We start from the raw sequence: 24,043 nt of genomic DNA, 5'->3' as shown, positions 1-24,043 counted from the left end.
CGGACCCGCGTGACGTGATTATAGTAGTCTCGGCACTCGCGTGTTTCTAATGAGCTAAAAAGAATCAATCCTTTACAAATAGCACATGAATGTTCATCTTTTGTGAAACCAGGGTTAAACTCGGTGTTTACATCTAACCTCAATTACGCAGTTCAATAATTGACATTCTTGTACAGTCAAAGTATTAAATCATTATCCGTCAAAGAGACGCTGAAACGATGCGATCGAATCCTATTTGATGTATTCCATTCACCAATTGTTATTTGCAGACTACCGCGTTAACAGAGTGCTGTCAGTGCAACGGGGAATCAGAATGCAACAGCAACAACTGTGCCTGCCACTCCAGACACACAAGGTGCTCAGCTAACTGCTTTGCTGGGGGATGCACAAACAACAAGCTTGTAAGTACTTGATTAAACAATAGACATTGCATAGCTTTTGACAAAGCTGTATGCGTCGTCCCTGCAGTGATTTGTCCCGACATTTAGCACTACTTGTTCACTAAATGGTGAGAGCCGCTGTTAGTGAAGAGTGTTGTCCCGACATTTAGCACTACTTGTTCACTAAATGGTGAGAGCCGCTGTTAGTGAAGAGTGTTGTCCCGACATTTAGCACTACTTGTTTACTGAATGGTGCGAGCCGCTGTTAGTGAAGAGTGTTGTCAGGCGTTGGGTTGTAGCACCTCGCAGAGTCCTCTGCATGAAGCGAAACTGGGTGGAACGCAACCGCGGGGTCGGATTGGTTGAAACTGAGATTTGCTGTGATTTCAACCAATCAGACCCCACAGTTGGGCGGCCCCCAGTTTCGCATCGTGCACCTTAGCTCTGAACTCTGTAGCTCCCGACCTGTCCAGACGCTTTGTGCTTACGTTTCTCAGGTAGTATTATTCGAATGTTATACTGTATTTCGTGTGTTTAAACCTGTAGTTGTTAGTTTAAAAGTGGTATGTAAATGTTGTCTGCTTCTGAGATGTATAGTTGGTTCATTTGAGCGTACGAAACTTTTCAGTCGTTAAAAGTAGTGGTCACAAAGTGTAGCTTCTCAAACCATGAGCTATCGAGGATTCGGGCTTGTTGCGGGGTGGTTATTTTTTGGTTGCTGGGTGTTTACCGAAAAATGAAAACCGCTTCCAGTTTACAGATGCAACGGAGCTGAGAGGGAAATAATAAGGACTTTCGAAACAACCTACGTATCAAAGACAAACAAGTGTACTTCGTGGATAGAGACAGGTACACCATCATCGAACGGCCGTATGTTTTCAAAGGATATAGTAGTTTGGGCAAAAGCACAACAAAACTCGCTGGAAAAAAAAGGATTCCAGTAAAAAATATCACTTTGTACTTTGTACTTCGTTTGCCTGTCTCGCTGTTTTTCTGTCCGTGTGTCTATCTGTGTGTCTGTCTGTGTGTCTGTCTGTGTGTCTGTCTGTGTGTCTGTCTGTGTGTCTGTCTGTGTGTCTATCTGTGTGTCTGTCTGTGTGTCTGTCTGTGTGTCTGTCTGTGTGTCTGTCTGTGTGTCTGTCTGACGTCCAGCCTGTCTGTGTGTCTGTCTGTGTGTCTGTCTGTGTGTCTGTCTGTGTGTCTATCTGTGTGTCTGTCTGTGTGTCTGTCTGTGTGTCTGTCTGTCTGTCTGTGTGTCTGTGTGTCTGTCTGTCTGTGTGCCTGTATGTGTGTCTGTCTGTCTGGGTGTCTGGGTGTCTGTGTGTCTGTTTGTTTGTGTGTCTGTCTGTGTGTCTGTCTGTGTGTCTGTCTGTGTGTCTGTCTGTATGTCTGTCTGACGTCCAGCCTGTCTGTGTGTCTGTCTGTGTGTCTGTCTGTGTGTCTGTCTGTGTGTCTGTCTGTGTGTCTATCTGTGTGTCTGTCTGTGTGTCTGTGTGTCTGTCTGTGTGTCTGTCTGTGTGTCTGTCTGTGTGTGTGTGTCTGTCTGTGCGTCTGTCTGTGTGTCTGTCTGTGTGTCTGTCTGTGTGTCTGTCTGTGTGTCTGTCTGACGTCCAGCCTGTCTGTGTGTCTGTTTGTGTGTTTGTCTGTGTGTCTGTATGTGTGTCTGTATGTGTGTCTGTCTGTGTGTCTCTTTGTGTGTCTGTCTGTCTGTCTGTGTGTCTGTCTGTGTGTCTGTCTGTGTGTCTGTCTGTGTGTCTGTGTGTCTGTCTGTGTGTCTGTCTGTGTGTCTGTCTGTCTGTCTGTCTGTCTGTCTGTCTGTCTGTCTGTCTGACGTCCAGCCTGTCTGTGTGTCTGTCTGTGTGTCTGTCTGCCTGCCTGTCTGTCAAAAGAGCTATCTGTGTGTCTGTCTGTGTGTCTGTCTGTGTGTCTGTCTGTTTGTCTGTCTGTCTGTCTGTGTGTCTGTCTGTGTGTCTGTCTGTGTGTCTGTCTGACTTCCAGCCTGTCTGTCTGCCTCTCTTTATCTCTCTACGTCCATGGTTGCGACATACACAGAACCACATTATACACAAACAAACAATATACATACACACACATACCCACACACACCCACACCCACACAACCCCCACATACACACACATACCCACACCCACACACACCCACACCCACACACACCCACACAACCCCCACATACACACACATACACACACATACCCACACCCACACACACCCACACACACCCACACACACACAACCCCCACATACACACACATACACACACACATATATACACATACACAAAACCACAAACACACACACACACACATACATATACACACACACACACACAACCACATGCACACATTCACACGCGCTCCTTGACCTTATTTTCTAAAGCTTGGGATCGTTTCTCCACACAGTCCTGTTCGTTAGTGAGCCGTTTCTCCACACCGTCCCGTTCGTTAGTGACCCGTTTCTCTACACAGTCCTGTTCGTTAGTGAGCCGTTTCTCCACACAGTCCTGTTCGTTAGTGAGCCGTTTCTCTACACAGTCCTGTTCGTTAGTGAGCCGTTTCTCTACACCGTCCTGTTCGTTAGTGAGCCGTTTCTCCACACAGTTCTGTTCATTAGTGAGCCGTTTCTCTACACAGTCCTGTTCGTTAGTGAGCCGTTTCTCCACACAGTCCTGTTCATTAGTGAGCCGTTTCTCTACACAGTCCTGTTCGTTAGTGAGCCGTTTCTCTACACAGTCCTGTTCGTTAGTGAGCCGTTTCTCTACACAGTCCTGTTCGTTAGTGAGCCGTTTCTCCCCACAGTCCTGTTCGTTAGTGAGCCGTTTCTCTACACAGTCCTGTTCGTTAGTGAGCCGTTTCTCCACACAGTCCTGTTCATTAGTGAGCCGTTTCTCTACACCGTCCTGTTCGTTAGTGAGCCGTTTCTCTACACCGTCCTGTTCGTTAGTGAGCCGTTTCTCCCCACAGTCCTGTTCGTTAGTGAGCCGTTTCTCCACACAGTCCTGTTCATTAGTGAGCCGTTTCTCTACACCGTCCTGTTCGTTAGTGAGCCGTTTCTCTACACCGTCCTGTTCGTTAGTGAGCCGTTTCTCCACAGTCCTGTTCGTTAGTGAGCCGTTTCTCCACACAGTCCTGTTCGTTAGTGAGCCGTTTCTCTACACAGTCCTGTTCGTTAGTGAGCCGTTTCTCCACACAGTCCTGTTCATTAGTGAGCCGTTTCTCTACACCGTCCTGTTCGTTAGTGAGCCGTTTCTCTACACCGTCCTGTTCGTTAGTGAGCCGTTTCTCCACACCGTCCTGTTCGTTAGTGAGCCGTTTCTCTACACAGTCCTGTTCGTTAGTGAGCCGTTTCTCTACACAGTCCTGTTCGTTAGTGAGCCGTTTCTCCACACAGTCCTGTTCGTTAGTGAGCCGTTTCTCTACACAGTCCTGTTCGTTACTGAGCCGTTTCTCTACACCGTCCTGTTCGTTAGTGAGCCGTTTCTCCACACAGTTCTGTTCATTAGTGAGCCGTTTCTCTACACAGTCCTGTTCGTTAGTGAGCCGTTTTTCCACACAGTCCTGTTCATTAGTGAGCCGTTTCTCTACACAGTCCTGTTCGTTAGAGAGCCGTTTCTCTACACAGTCCTGTTCGTTAGTGAGCCGTTTCTCTACACAGTCCTGTTCGTTAGTGAGCCGTTTCTCCCCACAGTCCTGTTCGTTAGTGAGCCGTTTCTCTACACAGTCCTGTTCGTTAGTGAGCCGTTTCTCCACACAGTCCTGTTCATTAGTGAGCCGTTTCTCTACACCGTCCTGTTCGTTAGTGAGCCGTTTCTCTACACCGTCCTGTTCGTTAGTGAGCCGTTTCTCCCCACAGTCCTGTTCGTTAGTGAGCCGTTTCTCCACACAGTCCTGTTCATTAGTGAGCCGTTTCTCTACACCGTCCTGTTCGTTAGTGAGCCGTTTCTCTACACCGTCCTGTTCGTTAGTGAGCCGTTTCTCCACAGTCCTGTTCGTTAGTGAGCCGTTTCTCCACACAGTCCTGTTCGTTAGTGAGCCGTTTCTCTACACAGTCCTGTTCGTTAGTGAGCCGTTTCTCCACACAGTCCTGTTCATTAGTGAGCCGTTTCTCTACACCGTCCTGTTCGTTAGTGAGCCGTTTCTCTACACCGTCCTGTTCGTTAGTGAGCCGTTTCTCCTCACCGTCCTGTTCGTTAGAGAGCCGTTTCTCTACACAGTCCTGTTCGTTAGTGAGCCGTTTCTCTACACAGTCCTGTTCGTTAGTGAGCCGTTTCTCCCCACAGTCCTGTTCGTTAGTGAGCCGTTTCTCCACACAGTCCTGTTCGTTAGTGAGTCGTTTCTCTACACAGTCCTGTTCGTTAGTGAGCCGTTTCTCCACACAGCCCTGTTCGTTAGTGAGCCGTTTCTCCACACAGTCCTGTTCGTTAGTGAGCCGTTTCTCTACACAGTCCTGTTCTTTAGTGAGCCGTTTCTCCACACAGCCCTGTTCGTTAGTGAGCCGTTTCTCCACACAGTCCTGTTCATTAATGAGCCGTTTCTCCACACAGTCCTGTTCTTTAGTGAGCCGTTTCTCCACACAGCCCTGTTCGTTAGTGAGCCGTTTCTCCACACAGTCCTGTTCTTTAGTGAGCCGTTTCTCCACACAGTCCTGTTCGTTTGTGAGCTGTTTCTCTACACCGTCCTGTTCGTTAGTGTGCCGTTTCTCTACACCGTCCTGTTCGTTAGTGAGCCGTTTCTCTACACCGTCCTGTTCGTTAGAGAGCCGTTTCTCTACACAGTCCTGTTCGTTAGTGAGCCGTTTCTCTACACAGTCCTGTTCGTTAGTGAGCCGTTTCTCCACACAGTCCTGTTCGTTAGTGAGCCGTTTCTCCACACAGTCCTGTTCGTTAGTGAGCCGTTTCTCTACACCGTCCTGTTCGTTAGAGAGCCGTTTCTCTTCACAGTCCTGTTCGTTAGTGAGCCGTTTCTCCACACAGTCCTGTTCGTTAGAGAGCTGTTTCTCCACACAGTCCTGTTCGTTAGTGAGCCGTTTCTCCACACCGTCCTGTTCGTTAGTGAGCCGTTTCTCCACACAGTTCTGTTCGTTAGTGTGCCGTTTCTCTACACAGTCCTGTTCGTTAGTGAGCCGTTTCTCCACACAGTTCTGTTCGTTAGTGTGCCGTTTCTCTACACAGTCCTGTTCGTTAGTGAGCCGTTTCTCCACACAGTCCTGTTCGTTAGTGAGCCGTTTCTCCACACCGTCCTGTTCGTTAGTGACCCGTTTCTCCACACAGTCCTGTTCGTTAGTGAGCCGTTTCTCTACACAGTTCTGTTCGTTAGTGAGCCGTTTCTCAACACCGTCCTGTTCGTTAGTGAGCCGTTTCTCTACACAGTTCTGTTCGTTAGTGAGCCGTTTCTCAACACAGTCCTGTTCGTTAGTGAGCCGTTTCTCTACACAGTTCTGTTCGTTAGTGAGCCGTTTCTCTACACAGTTCTGTTCGTTAGTAAGCCGTTTCGCCCCACAGTCCTGTTCGTTAGTGAGCCGTTTCTCTACACAGTCCTGTTCGTTAGTGAGCCGTTTCTCTACACAGTTCTGTTCGTTAGTAAGCCGTTTCTCCACACCGTCCTGTTCGTTAGTGAGCCGTTTCTCCACACAGTCCTGTTCGTTAGTGAGCCGTTTCTCCACACCGTCCTGTTCGTTAGTAAGCCGTTTCTCCACACAGTCCTGTTCGTTAGTAAGCCGTTTCTCCACACAGTCCTGTTCGTTAGAGAGCCGTTTCTCTACACAGTCCTGTTCGTTAGTGAGCCGTTTCTCCACACCGTCCTGTTCGTTAGTAAGCCGTTTCTCCACACAGTCCTGTTCGTTAGTGAGCCGTTTCTCCACACAGTCCTGTTCGTTAGTGAGCCGTTTCTCCACACAGTCCTGTTCGTTAGTGACCCGTTTCTCTACACAGTCCTGTTCGTTAGTGACCCGTTTCTCTACACCGTCCTGTTCGTTAGTGAGCCGTTTCTCCACACAGTTCTGTTCGTTAGTAAGCCGTTTCTCCACACAGTCCTGTTCGTTAGAGAGCCGTTTCTCTACACAGTCCTGTTCGTTAGTGAGCTGTTTCTCTACACAGTCCTGTTCGTTAGTGAGCCGTTTCTCCACACAGTCCTGTTCGTTAGTGAGCCGTTTCTCCACACAGTCCTGTTCGTTAGTGACCCGTTTCTCCACAGTCCTGTTCGTTAGTGAGCCGTTTCTCTACACAGTTCTGTTCGTTAGTGAGCCGTTTCTCTACACAGTCCTGTTCGTTAGTGACCCGTTTCTGTACACAGTTCTGTTCGTTAGTGAGCCGTTTCTCCACACAGTCCTGTTCGTTAGTGAGCCGTTTCTCCACACAGTCCTGTTCGTTAGAGAGCCGTTTCTCTACACAGTCCTGTTCGTTAGTGAGCCTTTTCTCTACACAGTCCTGTTCGTTAGTGAGCCGTTACACAGTCCTGTTCGTTAGTGAGCCGTTTCTTCACACAGTCCTGTTCGTTAGTGAGCCGTTTCTCCACACAGTCCTGTTCGTTAGTGAGCCGTTTCTCTACACAGTCCTGTTCGTTAGTGAGCCGTTTCTCCACACCGTCCTGTTCGTTAGTGAGCCGTTTCTCTACACAGTCCTGTTCGTTAGTGAGCCGTTTCTCCACACAGTCCTGTTCGTTAGTGAGCCGTTTCTCCACACAATCATGTTCGTTAGTGAGCCGTTCGACGAACTCCCCCAGCTCAGCCACCTCTCTGTCACGGTGCTGTTTGTTGGCAGGGATCTGTCTGACCAGCTCAACTTTCATGTCTCTCATTTCCGACATAAGTTTGACCACTAGGTCACTGTCACCACAATTGCTACTGTCAGCCATGTCTCAACCATCAGATGTACAGTTGGCACGCGCTCTCTCGATATTTCTCAGGTTTAGATCAGTGGCGCGTGGGGAATCTCTCTCTCTCTCTCTCTCTCTCTCTCTCTCTCTCTCTCTCTCTCTCTCTCTCTCTCTCTCTCTCTCTCTCTCTCTCTCTCTCTCTCTCTCTCTCTCTCTCTCTCTCTCTCTCTCTCTCTCTCTCTCTCTCTCTCTCTCTCTCTCTCTCTCTCTCTCTCTCTCTCTCTCTCTCTCTCTCTCTCTCTCTCTCTCTCTCTCTCTCTCTCTCTCTCTCTCTCTCTCTCTCTCCTCTCTCTTCCTCTCTCTCTCTCTCTCTCTCTCTCTCTCTCTCTCTCTCTCTCTCTCTCTCTCTCTCTCTCTCTCTCTCTCTCTCTCTCTCTCTCTCTCTCTCTCTCTCTCTCTCTCTCTCTCTCTCTCTCTCTCTCTCTCTCTCTCTCTCTCTCTCTCTCTCTCTCTCTCTCTATATATATATATATATATATATATAAAACATCAGAAATTGTGAAAGAAACAATTAAAAGTCAGCAGAGACTTTCTTCCGAGATTTGTTAAAATCTCTTAGCAGAGAAAGAGAGAGAAATAAGTATCCCTTCACAGACAGCCTATTGGGAGCATCAGACCCTCCTCAAGGGGGACCGAGATTTACAGAGCAAAGTCCCTTTGTGGGGGACGTATCGCAAGGTAATCTAGTCCTGAGGAGGACCATTGTATTTGTACCTAGACCAGACACGTGTTTCGACACTATTGTGTCTCATCAGTGGTCAGGTGGTACTGATGGCGAGAGTTGTCAACCCATGGTATCCAACTAAGAAGCAAACCATTCTCTGAATGGTAGCTTCTGTTGGCATGGGAGACTACCCTCATCTGACAACCCCAAGAGGAAATCTGTGAAGGGAAACACTTTGATTTAAGGCCAAAGTGTAGAATTGATATTTATTAAGAAAGAATTTAGAAATTTAGACAAGTTTTAACCAAGAAATTAGGTTAAAACAATGGAAATTTGAAAAAGCCTAAAGGGAGGTAACTCTGTACCAGCCTGCAGATCCAGAAATGGATACGCGAACAAGTTAGATCTAATTTTGAAAAGGTTAAACAGGAAAAGCGGTCAACTTTTCACTGCTGTTCAACACAGGACTTGGTAAAGAAGAAGTTTTCTGCTTTATTCAATTGGATCGCTTTAAAGGCGATGCAACTTTCACGGTGACCACATTATAAAACATCAGAAATTGTGAAAGAAACAATATATATATATATCCCATGACCTCCCTTCTTTGTCTCTGTTACTTCAGTATGGGTATATATGTTGTATTTTTATAGCTCAATAAATACATCATGGACTCCAAAAAATATATGATAGTGCCGATTCCGATTTGGGCCAAGAACTACTTTCCTCCCGACCTTTGACCTCGCGCCGAACAATGTGACTGAAGTTCCAAAATCGTATCGCACGGCTCAGAAAACCATATCAGTTGCACTCAAAAATGAAACTCGGAACTGATCTGATGTATGGGATGCAATAAACAAACGTTTCTTTCATTATGAAAGCAATGCAGGTCGAAAAAAACGAACATTCAACTTACAAGATAGCCTACACAGATGCTAGCGAACGATCGAACCTATTCATTCTCTGTTTGCTATCCGTGTCGCTACCATAGGAATAATCCAAAAAAGAATATGCAACACAACAGAAAGAAAATGTGCTCCCTCAATACTGTTTCGAACGTTTTCTCCGTGTCCTTGTCTACTGCAGACCGGTTTACAAGAACATAGTACTCTGTTACACACAGTACGAAACACTGCCATGAAAACCATAACAAAAGAGTAGTCTCCCTTGCACCCGGACAGCACACAGATAAAAACTAGATTTTAAGCTGGCACAACCTTAATCCAATCAGAAATATGCTTAAAGGTAGATTGTAATACACTCTTAATTGCTTTGCTGCTAAAGAGTTCTATCCGCAGTTTTATTAACCCGTGCATAACACTAGTTTGAACAGTCGAACACTATCCTGGCTGCAAAGCAAAACAAAAACGAGTACCCTCCCTTGCACCGTAGCAGACGACTATTTATCTGGCACCAAAGAAACGTCCAAAAAGATGTCAAAACAAATCCTGTCTCCCATTAAGGTGAACGACATAGTAAAGATCAACGGAGGTGAGGAAGGGGTAGTTAAGAGTGTTTCAAGGCCACTTGGCTTCGCTATACTGGATGTGGTGACCCCAAACGGCACCAGACGCAAAATCCACAGAATAAATGTACAAAAACTGGCAAGTCTGCCATCAAACCCTGACATTGACCACATTCTGATGCCCCAAAATGTGCTCGAAGAACTTGACATGGACTTTCCAGAAACTGACAACTCCGAAAACACAAAATCAACGCCGAAAGTAAAAAAACGCTTTGCTGAAACAGAAATACCAGACATACCGACGTTTATTGCTCAAAACACCAGCCAAAACACACTCAAGAAAACTGCCCATGATGTTAAGCTGCTAAAAACCTTCATTCAAGAAAAGTTGCCGAACACAGAGCTCGAAATTCACCAATTGACGCCATCCTCCCTCAATGAAATTCTTTCAAACTACTTCATCGCACTGAAAAAAGCTGACGGGACAGATTATGAAGCAACGTCGATGCGAAGTTTCTGGGGAAGCATTCACCGACACCTTAAAAGCAAATCGTACCCCCATGACATCAATCGTTCCCCTTCTTTCCAGCAAGCCCAACAGACCTAAAAGCGCTAAAAAATGCAGGCAAGGAGAACATGCAATACAGTGCTGAAGCTCTCACAGAAGAGGAAATAAACACTCTCTACGAAAGAAACCAACTGGGCCAAACTACTGCAGAATCTCTCCTGAACACCATGTGGTGGAATAACTGCATACACTTTGGTCTAAGGGCAGTTACCGACCACCATCAGATGAAATGGGGAGATGTCACTCTTGGAAAAGATTCATCTGGCAAGGAGTACCCGAGGTAAAACGATTTGTATTATAACAACGAAAGATATTTAGTTATGCAGATCAAAATAACAAGCGCAGCATGAATGAAACTTCCAAGCCCAAACAAATTCTGAGCACATAATCACAGCTAACATTATATGGGATATGTATGCCAAAGAAATAAGAGCACAACAGCAGGCTTGTATTTTTCCCAAATAATAAATGCCTATGATAATTATTGATTGTACCTATATAGCAAAACCTTACAAGCAGTTGGCTTTATGGTATTTCACAATCATACTTCTCTCAATTACTCGCCGCAAAATAATGGGTAACTGGATTAAACTATAGTGCAATAATCTTATAATTCAAAAGTACCACACAGAGAAAAATTGATAGCAACCCTGAAATTTCATGCTAACACTAACAGCATGCAACATAAAACAAATATCAACATTTTTAAAGGTTTAGTAGAAAAGGAAGAAACAATTACTGACTAATGTTTCAGTTACAACGAAAGATCCACAAAGACCAGGACAGGAGAACATGTCACAAACATCAGAGCTGTACGACCAACAGTGTGGGCAACACCCCAAGATACGACAAGATGCCCAGTGGCAACTTACAGGCTGTATGCTGAATATCGCCCAAAAGACTACTCAGGAGAAGACGACCCCTTCTACATCGCGACCACAACTGTCCCCAACCCCAAACCAGGCACAACATGGTTAAAAAAACAGAGAGTTGGCGTCAACAAGTTGGCGACTTTAATGAAAGATATGGCAATCAAAGCAGGTCTGACCCAAAACAAAAGAATAACCAACCACAGCGCAAGGAAAACCATGGTGCAAACATTGGTCAACAAGCAATTTGCCCCCACAGAAATAATGCAATTAACCGGCCATAAGAATGTGCAGTCCATCAACACATACTCAAAAATGTCAGAAGAAACGCACAAAAAAATGAGCACAGCACTGGCTGAATCTCAATCTACACCACAGCAATCAGTCACCTCATCAACACACCTGCAATCAACAACTGCAGACATTCCAACAAGCAGCATGCACACATACATGCATCAAGAACACACAAGAACAGCCACAATGCAAAATTCATGCAGCCACCAGCCAACCCTTCCATTCCCTTTTTTCGGAGGCTCTGTGTCCAACTGCACCATCAACATTAACGTCAACCCACCACAATCAAATTCCACAGCTACAGTCTCACTCTCAGTCACCGACACACAGAGTGAAACTGTTAAGCAAGCAGCCCCTGCCAAGCGTCCTCGACGCAAATAAACTTAATCAATGTCCATCCCCATGATCTTTAGTTCTAAAACTTGATTCAGTTAGTGCATCAAACAGTCTTTTTCGCAGTAGCGGTTGCCTTGCTTTTAGTAAGTTTTACTCAATTTTAAGAAATAATTCTGCATCTTGTGAAATATTGAACATGCAACAACAAAGAAACCACTTCCATGGCTCAGGCACTATTACTTTTTCTCAATGTTTATTCAGTTTATTTAGTGTTCTACTTTGATAGTAAGTTTATATGTGGTGATGTTCACTTCGCTTCAAACATGTTGCTACTATTTGTTATTTTCAGCAGACATATCATATGTGCATCTGTTTTCAGCAAAGTTTGCATTGCTGAGTTGGTTGATTTCTTACCCACAAGTACAATACATTGTTATTTGTTAATGTTATTTTCATTGCAAACTATCACTAGCTGTCAGACTCTATTGATACAAATTATGCACATTTATGGGCGCAGAGCCACAATGAAATGTGTGAAAATTGCTTCTGTATTGCATTCAAAAAACCTTTAGATTCAAAACAATGTGTTGCAACAACATGTATCAAATTATTTTGCTGTTATAAAAGAAAAAAAAAAGCTCATCTGTCATCTTATCAGACCTTCTTCGAGTGGTGTGTGTGAGAGAGAGTGAGACTGAGAGTGAGACTGAGAGTGAGAGTCTGTCAGCAGTGTGTTTGGTTATCTTACTGGCCGTGTGTTCAATATGTGTGTTTGGTGCGCGTCTTCAGTGCCTCTGGCAGTGTCGGTGTGGGAACTGACAGAAGCTAGGGAGCACAGATAATAGAAGCCCTGTCACATAGACTAATCTCACACAATCAATACACATTTGGCTCATTTTGAAACGACAGTTTCGAGTTTGTTAGTCAAACTCAAAGCAACAACCGTGGTGACATGCGTAGTGGGACCGAGAAACGTCCTTGACCTTACCTGGTTTGGCTGGGCTTCGCTTCAAACATCGGCTGTTTCACGTATTTTGCGAGCTAGTCTACTCTTTTGCCTGGCTCTGCAGTAAGTCCACATTGGCGATGAAGGTATCCAAGAACTTAACATGTGTGTATTTTTCCGTAATCCAGTCATATTCCTTCAAAATGCAATCAATCGGCGGTGACAGACTTGGTGTCAGCAATTCGCGACTTCACCAACTTGGTCCCGTACCAGTACCAGTTTAGGTTTATCCATGCAAACACACTCGCAAAACAGTTTATCACGTAGATACATTTCAAATAGGGAGCAAATGGTTGAATCTAAACCTACATATTTGTTCCCTAAAATTTGCTTCTCTGTCAATAAGCCTAATTGTATAATAATACGTTCGAGAAAAACAAAGTGGAATCGATTCTGAATCGAGTAAGCCAAATGGGTCCCAAACCGTTTTCGCCCGTTCTGCCGACCTGAAACGCAAAACAAAAGAGGTGTGCGCTTCAACTAAATTGATTTCTATAAGACTTCATTACTTTCTTGCAACTTATGAATCTTTACTTAAAGCTTTTAAATGGTCAGAAAGTAGTGTTACCACGTACTTATCGATGCACTCATTCGTTTTATTTTTTCAGCGACGGTCACTCAGTTTAAGGTTGCTGTTACACGACACTTGAGATTGCCACAAGTTCTCAAACGTCGTATAGTTGTGTTCTTTTATTCTACGTCGCCCGTCTTCGCAGCAACAGAAAACAACTCGTCAAATTGAGTTCGAGGATTTATTCAGCATTCAATACATACAACTGCACAACGTAGCAGAACTCAAATAGAAGCTTTTTTACATACAAATCGCGCTGGCATATATAGTAAATACTCAATCTCGAGAATATTCCAGACCGAACATGAAACAACTACATTATACGAGCCGTGCATGGACTAAACTAGCGACATTCTCTGTGACGTACATCAAAAGGGCCGACGCACTTAATCCGAACGAACGCCACGAACTCACACTAAGAACAGCATGGTAAACAACTTGTTTTGACAGGACTAGAAAGTTCACCTGCATTCTCGTCCAAGCATAAATATTGTGTTTACAAAATATAATATCGGTACTTTCCCACAAAGTAAAAATAAGTCAACTACATGCAACACACAAAACTGAACCAAAGCTCAGCAACGGTAGCGTTTCCTAACATTACCCCCAACACCAGAAGAAATTTACCTAATTTCTTTCAATCATTGAAACGCTACCTGTACACATGTTATGTATACATAACAGATTGAAATCCAGGTATGTACATTAGTCTGTTGGAGAATGAACACAGTTTTAATCACATACTCGGCTGAGAAAATCTGCTCCAACATTGTCTGAACCTTTGATCGATTCCACTCGCATATCAAAGTTCTGCAAATACATCACCCACCTCATGATACGATTATTCACAAACTTTGCAGAGTTCAGGTAGGTGAGGGGTTTGTGATCAGTCTGAAGCACGAATTTCACCCCTTGGAGGTAGAGTTCAAATTTCTTGATTCCCCACACGATGGCTAAACACTCTTTCTCCATGGTCGAGTAGTTCTTCTCGGCTCCTGACAGCTTCTTGCTGGCATAGCTGACCGGAAACGGTTTACCTCCATGTTCTTGCATCAGCATGGCGCCGATCCCTTCGTCCGATGCGTCTGTACGCAAGATGAACTCTTTGGCAGTATCAGGAAGGCGTAGCACCGGGTCTCGTGACATCAGGTCGCGCACGGTCTGGTATGCCTTCTCCTGAGCTGGTCCCCAGAGTATTCGGTTGGGGCATCCTTTTCGGGTCATGTCCGACAAAGGCGCCGTTATGGCGGCGAAGTTTGGAATGAACTCTCTGTAGTACCCAGCCAATCCAAGGAAGGATCGCACCTGCTTCTTGGTTTCAGGACGTGGCGCATTGAGGATCTTGGTGACGTTTTCCAACAAAAGCCCCTTTTGACCTTCCTTCAGTGAATGACCTATGAAGTCAACGTTGTCGGTCCCCAAAATGCACTTGCTGGGTCTCACGGTCAGATTAGCTTTTGTCAGGCGGGAAAACAGTTCCCTCAAAGTCTCCAGATGCTCCGCAAAGGTCTCCGTGTGGACTAGCAGATCATCCCAGTAGTACACAACATTCTTCATTCCTTTGAGCATTTTTCGCATTCCCCTCGTAAGGGTAGCACCACTGTTCACCATGCCAAAAGGCATCCGCAGGCACTCATACGTTCCGTCTGGAGTTGCAAAGGCGGTCTTTGGTATGTCCTCTTCGCGCACAGGAATTTGCCAATATCCCTTGCTGAGATCGATCTTTGAGAAGATCTTACTGCCAGTTAACTGTCGGAATAGATCAGTTGCCGTCGGCATTGGTTCAGGGTCAAACACGGTGATCTTATTGACTTTCCTGAAGTCAATGCATACCCTGTTTGTGCCGTCTTTCTTCTTGACAACAACAACGGGAGATGAGTAAGGGGATGATGACTCACGGATGACCCCCATCTTCAACATGTTGTCGATGTCCTTCTTCAAGGATTCCCGAGCCTGAAACGGGATAGGGTATGGTTTTGAGCGAACAGGAACGTCAGATGTGAGGTGGACTTCATGTTCGACCAAGGACGTAGAGCCTGGAACATCAGAGAACCTATGGGTGAAGTCGCCCATAAAATCATGCAGCTCCTTCTGCTGGTCTTCCGTCAGGTCAGGTCCTAACTTGACGTCATCCACTCCCTCTTTCTTGTGGAGGTCTCCCAACTCCAGTAGTTCCTCTCCGTCGAACTCGTCTAGTTCGGCTGGTTCTTCCACACTTGCTGCGACCTGTACTGCTTCCGGAGGTCTCTCCACATACAGTTTCAGGAGGTTAGCGTGGTAGATCTTGGACTTCTTGCCGACATTCACCTTGTAGTCGTTGATCCCTACCACGGCCTCAACCTCGTATGGGCCTTTCCACTGCATCAGTAGTTTGTTGTGATCAGTGGGAAGCAGTATCAGCACTTTGTTACCTGGTGTAAACTTCCTGTTTACGGCTTTGCGGTCGTAGTAGTGCTTTCCGCTATCCTGAGACTTTCTCAAGTTTTCTCTCGCAATCTCGAGAGTCTCCTCCAGTTTCTCTCGCAACTCGAACACGTACTGGTAACTGTTCTTCACTTCAGGTGTGTCCACATCTTTCGTCCACAATTCCTTTAGTATCTGCATCGGCTCGAACGGGGAGAAGCCATTACGTCAAGCCATTACATCAGCTCGAACGGGGAGAATCCAGTGGACTCTTGTGGCACCTCCCTGTATGAAAACAGCAAGGCATTGATGTAGCGATGCCACTGCCTTGGCTGCTCACTGCATAGTTTCTTCAGCGTGGACTTCAGCGTCGCATTGAATTTTTCGACCAGCCCATTGCACATCGGGTGATAAGGTGTCGTAGTCAAGTGACGAATGCTCAGCAGCCTGTTGACCTCTTCCATACATTCAGAGACAAACTGTGTCCCCAGGTCTGTGAGGATCTCTTCAGGAACCCCAATTCTGCTGAAAATGTCCACAAGTGCCTCGGCAACAGTCTCGGTGTCAATTTTCTTCAGAGGCACGGCTTCTGGGTACCTGGTTGCATAGTCTACCAGGGTCAATACCCAACGATGACCCGCTTCACTTGGCGGTTTGATCTCGCCGATGAGGTCAATGGCCACCCTCTTGAAAGGTCGGTCGATCAAAGGCATCTTCTGCAACGGCACTTTCGGGACCCTTCCTCGAGGTATGGTTTTCTGGCAAATATCGCACGATCGGCAGAATCGAGTCACATCTGCATGCAGTCCTGGCCAGTAAAACGCAGCCTGGATTCTGTCCGATGTCTTCTTGACACCCAGGTGACCTCCCATAATAGAGTCGTGGGCCACCTCCATCACCTGGCGCCTAAGTGGTTGAGGCACCAGAACTTGACGTAATGGCTTCCCACCGTTGACTCTCGGGTGCTGGAACACTCTGTACAGGATCTTGGCCTTTACTTCAAAGTGCACAGTGCCTTCGCCCTTAGTCATCTCCTTGACAGGACGACTCCTGTACTTTGTTAAAGTCGAATCAGCTTCCTGTAGCTGAATCAGCCGATCCCTGTCCACGACAGCAGTTGCAGAACTGTTGGTGACCCTGAGTGGCGTAGTTGTTTTGTCCTTCTTCGCCTGGGCTCTGGTCGTCACAGCGCTTACAACCTGCGGCTGGTCGCGGCGATGCACAGTTGCTCTGTCATCTCGTAACAGTTCGCTGATATCTTCATTCGCGAATGGCAGTGGGTCTTCCTCCTCAGCAGCAGGCTGAGCTGAGCCCATTCTCCATTCGAAATCAGGGTCATCAGGACGTCTCGCACCCCCAATGTTCCCAATTAGTAGATCGTACAAGGGCTTCTTCAGGCAGACGGCCTCAACTTCTCCGGTGAAGTATGGAGTATCTATCTGGATCTTTGCCACTGGTGCCTTCACGCATTTGCTGTCAGCCATGAGCGTCCACTTGAAGTCACCAGTGAACTTCTCTGTTGGCACCAGATCCTCTTTGACGATGACCCCATTGCAGCCCGAATCTCTGAGAACAGTCACTTCCTGCTTCTCAACAAATCCCTTCGACACGGGCATGTTCGACACTGACACAGCTGCGCTGGCGACGACAGAGATTGACTTGCCATTGGCGAGTAGAAGCTGGCCATCAGAAATACATTCTTCCACGTCCGATGGTGTAGCCACTTGCTCGGCAGCCCTTGGAAGTATGACGCTGCTCGCACATACTTGTTGGTTCGAGCCACTCGTTTGCCTCTTGTTGTCGTAATATCTCCGTCGATGTTCTTGCGCTTTGTCATTGACATGTCCGTTATTTTTCTTTTGGGGACAGTTGGCGACTCGGTGGCCCTTGGCATTGCAAAGGAAACACGTTATGTTCTGCCCTTCATTGGATGATGGTGCGGACTCAGTTTGTCCCTTGGCAGGTTGGTTTGCCTGGTTCCCGCTCTTCTGGAAAGGTTTTGATGACTTTGACGTCCCCAGGGTCCTTCCATGAGCAATGAGATAACGCTCAGCAGCATCAGTAATGTCCTTCAAACCCCGCAGTTTTTGCTCTTCCAAGCGGGTCGCCAGGTCCTTCGGGCAGGCATTAAGGAACTGCTCCTTCACGATCAAGTCCCGCAGACTCTCGTATGACTGCTCTTCACCTGATAACTCCACCCACTTCTGCAGGTATGACGACAGGCGCTCCACAAACTGGCTCGGTGTCTCTCCAGACAATGGCTGGCATTCGCGGAAGCGTTGACGGTAGCCCCTTTCAGTGAAGTTGTAGCAACGCAACAGAGCTTCCTTCAGTACATTATAGTCTCTGGCGTCATCGTTTGAGAGTCTAGCGTAGACCTCAAGTGCTGCCCCAGTCAAATGTGCGCTGAGTAGAATCGCCCAGTCGTCGCGCTGCCATCTAGCACTCTCAGCGAACCTCTCGAATCTTGCAAGGTAGCAGTCGATCTGGTCCTTCCCGTCAGCGAATGCTGGAAGTTTCGGTGGCCTGTGTAACATTTACTGCTGGTTATCTCTTTGGCGTGGTGCCTCGTGCTCATTTTGAACACGCACCATTTCTGTCTGAAGCTCTAAACGCTTCGTCTCCATTTCTATTTGGAGCTCTAAGCGTTTCAGCTCAATTTGCCTTTCTTCACGCTGCGCTTGTCTTTCTTCACGCTGTGCTTCTCTTTCTTCACGCTCACGCTGCGCTTGTCTTTCTCTTTCTTCACGCTCACGCTGCGCTTGTCTTTCTTCACGCTGCGCCAGCAGTCGTGTCTGGGACTCGACGAACTCCGTCAACTGCTTGCCTTTTAGTCCCAGTTCAATTCCTTTTCCCCAGAACTCAGCCATTCTGGTCTTTTCCGGTGCGTTCGTCTGTATTCTTTCACAGCCACGAACGTAGACGAATGTAGTCTTCTAAAAGAACACAGTCTCTACTGCACCTCCGATGCTTCTCTCGTCGCTGTTCACCTTCGTAGACGCAGGCTGCCACCCTCCTCGTCTAACGTGACGGCGCACTCTGCTCACGATACGTACACGACGTACCTCAGTCGTATTTCGTAGTATTAATGCACTAGCTCCGCGACGAAGTCCGTCTCGTCCGAACAGCAGCTAACCTCTGTAATCCCGATACACTCCGGCGTCGCTCACCGTACCGAGCTGCGGCGATTACCAAACTCTTCACCAGTCACACCGAATCCACGGTTCCGTAGTCTCAATACTGATCCCTCAGGATACACCCGATTGATGGCTACCTCCTGTGACTGTCTTGACACTGGTCCTTGTTGCTGGAAAACCCTTGGCGTTAAACGTAGATCCTTGGCTTGGCCCCCAATTGTTACACGACACTTGAGATTGCCACAAGTTCTCAAACGTCGTATAGTTGTGTTCTTTTATTCTACGTCGCCCGTCTTCGCAGCAACAGAAAACAACTCGTCAAATTGAGTTCGAGGATTTATTCAGCATTCAATACATACAACTGCACAACGTAGCAGAACTCAAATAGAAGCTTTTTTACATACAAATCGCGCTGGCATATATAGTAAATACTCAATCTCGAGAATATTCCAGACCGAACATGAAACAACTACATTATACGAGCCGTGCATGGACTAAACTAGCGACATTCTCTGTGACGTACATCAAAAGGGCCGACGCACTTAATCCGAACGAACGCCACGAACTCACACTAAGAACAGCATGGTAAACAACTTGTTTTGACAGGACTAGAAAGTTCACCTGCATTCTCGTCCAAGCATAAATATTGTGTTTACAAAATATAATATCGGTACTTTGCCACAAAGTAAAAATAAGTCAACTACATGCAACACACAAAACTGAACCAAAGCTCAGCAACGGTAGCGTTTCCTAACAGTTGCAAAAGGGCCAAGTGTCGCCCGGCACCACTGTTTTACACTCCACAGATCGCAACAGTGCCGCTAGTGGTCTACACTTTGTGTTTGATGGTAGAATGGGATATACAGGTTACAACACTCGTGGTTTTTTATATGGCTTGTATTTCAGTCAAGACCCAGCGGGAATATCAATCGAGAGCCACTCGCCAGAGGCTCGTGTCTCCCGATGATATTCATCCGCTGGGTCTTGACTGAAATACAAGCCATATAAAAAACCACTCGTGTTGTAACCTATACATATATATCTCACACACACTCTACTCTCCCTATCTCTCTTTCTGGCTCTGTTTTGTCTGTCTGTTTGTCTGTATCTCTGTACGTATCTCTCTCTCTCTCTCTCTCTCTCTCTCTCTCTCTCTCTCTCTCTCTCTCTCTCTCTCTCTCTCTCTCTCTCTCTCTCTCTCGGGCCGCGGCCGGACCGGGCAAGACGTGTCTACACGGCTCCGCATTAGAAGGATTCCAGCGACGTGTATACTTTCTCCAATATTGTGAATGTTGTTGTGTGGGCGCCTAAAGATATGTAGTACCTGTCTTTAAACTACTCACTTATTGCCCCCCCCCCCCCCCCGGCGCAAATCAAGAGCACACGATAATCCCAAAGAAATGACACTCCTCTTTCTCTCCCTCTTATTACTTACAGTTATACTCACACACCTGCGCGCGCACACACTCACATACACCTGACACACACGCAATCACTCTCGTGCGCACATACATCACACATAGCCAAGTCATGTATTGATTTTGGGCAAATAACGAGGGCAGTTTATTCAAGAGAATACCATCTGACAATGAGAGATATCATTGTGCAGTGATAAGTCCCAAATTAGAGGTACTACTCGTTATTCAGCCCAACTAAAGACAGTATACTAGGTTAGAGGTGGGAGGTTTAGGATTGTTGTGATGTTATACATGAAGGAGTTGCCTGGGCTACATGTGATCTGTAAGATGATCTTTTGTGGCAGCTGGTCTAAGTAGCCTAAGTACGCGTTGCTTTTCCAATCCCCCATCACCTTGACAATTTCCCCCGGCACACCACAACTCAACGCCCACGCGGCACCACCCCGCCGAAAGCTGTGGCTGGAGAAGTTTCCCCCAGCAACAGCGGTAGTCAAGCGCAGTTTCTTATTAAAGTCTGATCCTTTCATCGGGAAGACCTGCGCCAACAAAGGTAACACAGCGGTCACGGCAGACACTGGACACAAGGGGATGGAGTGACATTGCCGGGAGCTTAATTTCAACTGAGCGCTCTTTACGCTGAATCGTTTTGCTCCATTGCAGCGTTATTGACATGCCCGTACCCAGAATAACCACCTGGTCTCTTGTGAGCTGCTTACTAGGATCGAAGTTCCCGTTGTCCTGAAACAAGTTCGATCTCCGGAGAACTCCGAAAAAAAGGCACCAAACACGCAGCCCAGAACACAATATCTTGCCTACACTCAAGGTCCAGCTGGCTTTTTATTATGTGTAGTAATTCAGGGGTGATTGGGGTTTTCTTATTAGTGGCACACCCCTTGCATTTTTTTATGCCCTTAAGTGTTGTCTGGACGTACCACGAGTCCTCAGAAAAGGCACTTGCTCTGTAATCCAACACTTCTGCCGTCAGTTGCGCCCCTAATGGGGGCTGCTGGTCTGAAAAACAAGGAACAACAGGGCTTGGTCAGACATATGGTCACACAGGTTGATGTCGGGGGGTCTCCCCCGGTGCCAGAATGTCAACAGACGCACTAAGTCTTCGCGCCGTCTGGGCTCATGGAGGCGGGAAATTGTGTCAGCCATGATGTTTACACTACCAGCCACATGTATCGCCGCGATTTTGCAGTTCATTTTTGCACATTCCCACGCCATTTTACGGAGCAGACTGTTCACATACTTATTAGTCGATCTGCCCTTATTAATGATAGCTTTTGTGACAGTACTATCGGTATGAATAATCACTTCTTGTCCGCACCACATCGGAGCCCATCGTGTCACTGCTTGCACCACAGCGCACACTTCTTTATAGTTAATATGTAGCTCCTTTGCTGCCTGCATGTCTTTTTCAAAGATGGTGTACTGCCAGTCACCTTGCCAAAAGGCACCCGCTGCAATATTACATGCATCTACATGAACATGCTGTTTTGCATTGTGAAAATAATATACTGTGCCGTTAAATACATGCATAAAAGAAAGCCACCATTGTACATCCTTATGAAATTCGCCAGATAGTTTCGCTTTGTGTCGCTGCTGCTGAAGGGGTTTAATCGTGTCCAGTATCCGCCGCAGAAAGAATTTTCCTCCTCTGACAGCCTAACAGGCCCAATTAAGGGACCCCGCTATGCTTTCTAGCTGAGTTTTTGTCGCGCGCTTCTTTCCTCGGATCTGGAGGAGTCGCTGCCGCAGTTGCTGCAACTTGTCACTTCCAAGTGACAGGGTGTTGTTTCGCGTGTCGATGTCGACACCGAGAAACGTGATACGCTGGGTAGGCCCCACCACCTTCTTCCAGCTAATGTTGAAACCCAGTTCCCTCAATAATCTAATTAAAGACAGTAACATGTCATTGCACTCTTGTCTGGTAGCTGCTACCAGAAGAAAATCATCAATATACGCTAACACACCTGGCATGCCTTTCCGTGCCATGCATCTGCGAATAGCTTGCGACAGGCGATGGAAGTGTGACGGCCCTACATTGCTGCCAAAAGGCAGCCGACTGTCAACGAGATAAGTAGGTTTCTTTTCACCTGTGAAATGCCATTTCAGCCCAGTTATACAATAATCGTCCGGACTGATGCATGCTGACCGATAGGCGGACTGCAAGTCTACGTTTGCACACCAATACCCTGTCTGCGCTAGGGCGCACGCGTCAGATACGGTTTGAAATTTAGCTGACTCAGGTATAGAATAGTCGTTCATTGCCCTACCTGTGGGTTTGCTAGCGTCATGGATCAACCTGATGCTGCCATCATCCTTGGGAATCGCAGCGATAGCGCTTACCACAGTTGGTTTTCTACTAGCTACAATGTAATAACCTTTTTCTATCTGATCTAATAGCTCTTTTTCCACAGCTTTATGGTGTTCGTTCGATGACCTATGGTTTGTTTGCTCTACGTCTAGTACGCCTGCCCTACTCTCTTCTGTTACACGGAAACCGTTTCTTATGCCATCTAATAAAAAGGTTTTGTCGTGATCGCCTTCTAGCACCTTGTGCCACATTTGAGATTTAGCATTAATGGAATCACTATTTCCTAGAAATTCGCATTTATTGGAATCTAGCTGAGGGAACTGGCTGTTGAAGGTGGGGCCTACCGTTTTGTCGGCAATTCGCTGCGCTGTGTCCTAGGCTGGGGAGGTGGTAGCTGTCACTTTGTGGTCCTTGCCGGGGTGGCCCATGCTGCAGGTGTCGCAGACGTGGAGGAATCTGCAGCGGGACCCATAGGGACAGTCGCCTTTGTTGGTATACAATAAGCACACTTCCTTCCCGTTGGGTCCCGCTGGTCGCCGGGAACCGCCGCTGGCCGTCGTAGCCTTGCCGCCCTTGTTGTCTTGGACGCCATGCTGGAGCCGGTCCCGCAGGATCACTGTCACGAAGTGGTTTGCATGTGAATTTAATGTACGTGTTCTGCCCTATTGCACTGTCCCTACCCTTTCACACCAAACACTTCAAAAACAGAATCTGGGAGGATGCAGGCTCATTATTTCCTCAACCAAAAAAACAACTTATTCCCCCCTCTGCTTCTTTACCTCTGTAAACTTGTAGGGGTAGTTATTTTTCGATAATGACCCAGCAACCAAACAAATAACGACCCAGCAACAGCCTGAATCCTCGATAGTGCAATGGGTTGAGAAGTTGTTGTTTCGGTACTACTTTTTGCGACTGAAAAGTTCCGAACGCTCTAACGTACGAAGTATACATCTCTGGAGCAAACAATACAAACATACCGCATTTAAATTAACAACTACAGGCCTGAACACATGAATCTTCATATAAAATCCATGAGTTCGGTTGTTTTCTGAATCTAGATTTGCCGTGCTCAACTGCGTTCATCACAAGCAATTTCTCGCAAGGCAAGTAACTCATACTTTGTCTAGCGACAAGAGTAGTTCTCCCTTCTTTTCACTCAGTTTCTTCGACAACAGACTGCAATCCGACGGTCAGTTTTCAACAATATTTCATTTAATAAACAGATCACACGCAACCAAATGCACACATCTCATCAATTTAAACAACATAAAGCGGTTTCATACACTATTTTCCCCAGAAAACTGAACTTCATACAGTTTTTAACGTTGGAACACGGGTGCAAAAGTTCGTCTGCTAGTCCCATTTGACGAAAGAACATTATCCTATAAGCGATACCAAAACATATACAGAACACACAATATCTGCCTTTGCTGCCACAGCAGAATAACAGCATATCTGTGTACTTGATTTTAGTCCAAAATAGGAAAACTGACAAGAAGTGTTAACAGAATGGAATGATTTGCACAGAACTATACAACCGCGCATTTATCGATCGCCTGCGCAGGTTGACTGTTTGAGTGAATAGGATTCGATCAAACTTTCGCAAAAAACCTCCTCTTTTCTTTGAATAACTGAAGAAAGGAGGAATAAAGAGGTTACACACCTCGTCTCAGTGATTATAAAAAATAATGGTCTCAGTTCGCGGTCATGAAAAAGCTCGCTGAAGC

At 46.5% G+C, this 24,043-nt stretch overlaps 2 protein-coding genes across 2 annotated transcripts in view; one reads left to right on the top strand and one right to left on the bottom strand.

Moving 5' to 3' along the window:
* Positions 1-218: 218 nt before the first annotated feature.
* LOC138955334 (uncharacterized) overlaps positions 219-24,043 on the top strand; it is a 137,036-nt gene continuing 113,211 nt past the window's right edge. The window contains exon 1 of the mRNA XM_070326949.1: positions 219-401. The gene's annotated coding sequence lies outside the window, so the exon portion shown is untranslated. The remainder of the gene's footprint in view (positions 402-24,043) is intronic.
* On the bottom strand, positions 2,744-7,247 carry LOC138955343 (filamin A-interacting protein 1-like). Its single transcript, XM_070326955.1, has 7 exons — positions 7,167-7,247; positions 6,617-6,754; positions 6,322-6,426; positions 5,827-6,030; positions 5,233-5,601; positions 3,816-3,953; positions 2,744-2,899 (listed from the first exon to the last, which is right to left on the bottom strand). The coding sequence occupies exons 1-7, from the start codon at positions 7,245-7,247 to the stop codon at positions 2,744-2,746; spliced, it is 1,191 nt and encodes a 396-aa protein (XP_070183056.1).

The sequence above is a fragment of the Littorina saxatilis genome, unplaced genomic scaffold (genome assembly GCF_037325665.1).
Source record: "Littorina saxatilis isolate snail1 unplaced genomic scaffold, US_GU_Lsax_2.0 scaffold_96, whole genome shotgun sequence".
NCBI classification, from domain to species: domain Eukaryota; kingdom Metazoa; phylum Mollusca; class Gastropoda; order Littorinimorpha; family Littorinidae; genus Littorina; species Littorina saxatilis.
The sequence above is the reverse complement of the archived record's forward strand: the minus strand, read 5'-3'. Positions and strand labels throughout refer to the sequence as shown.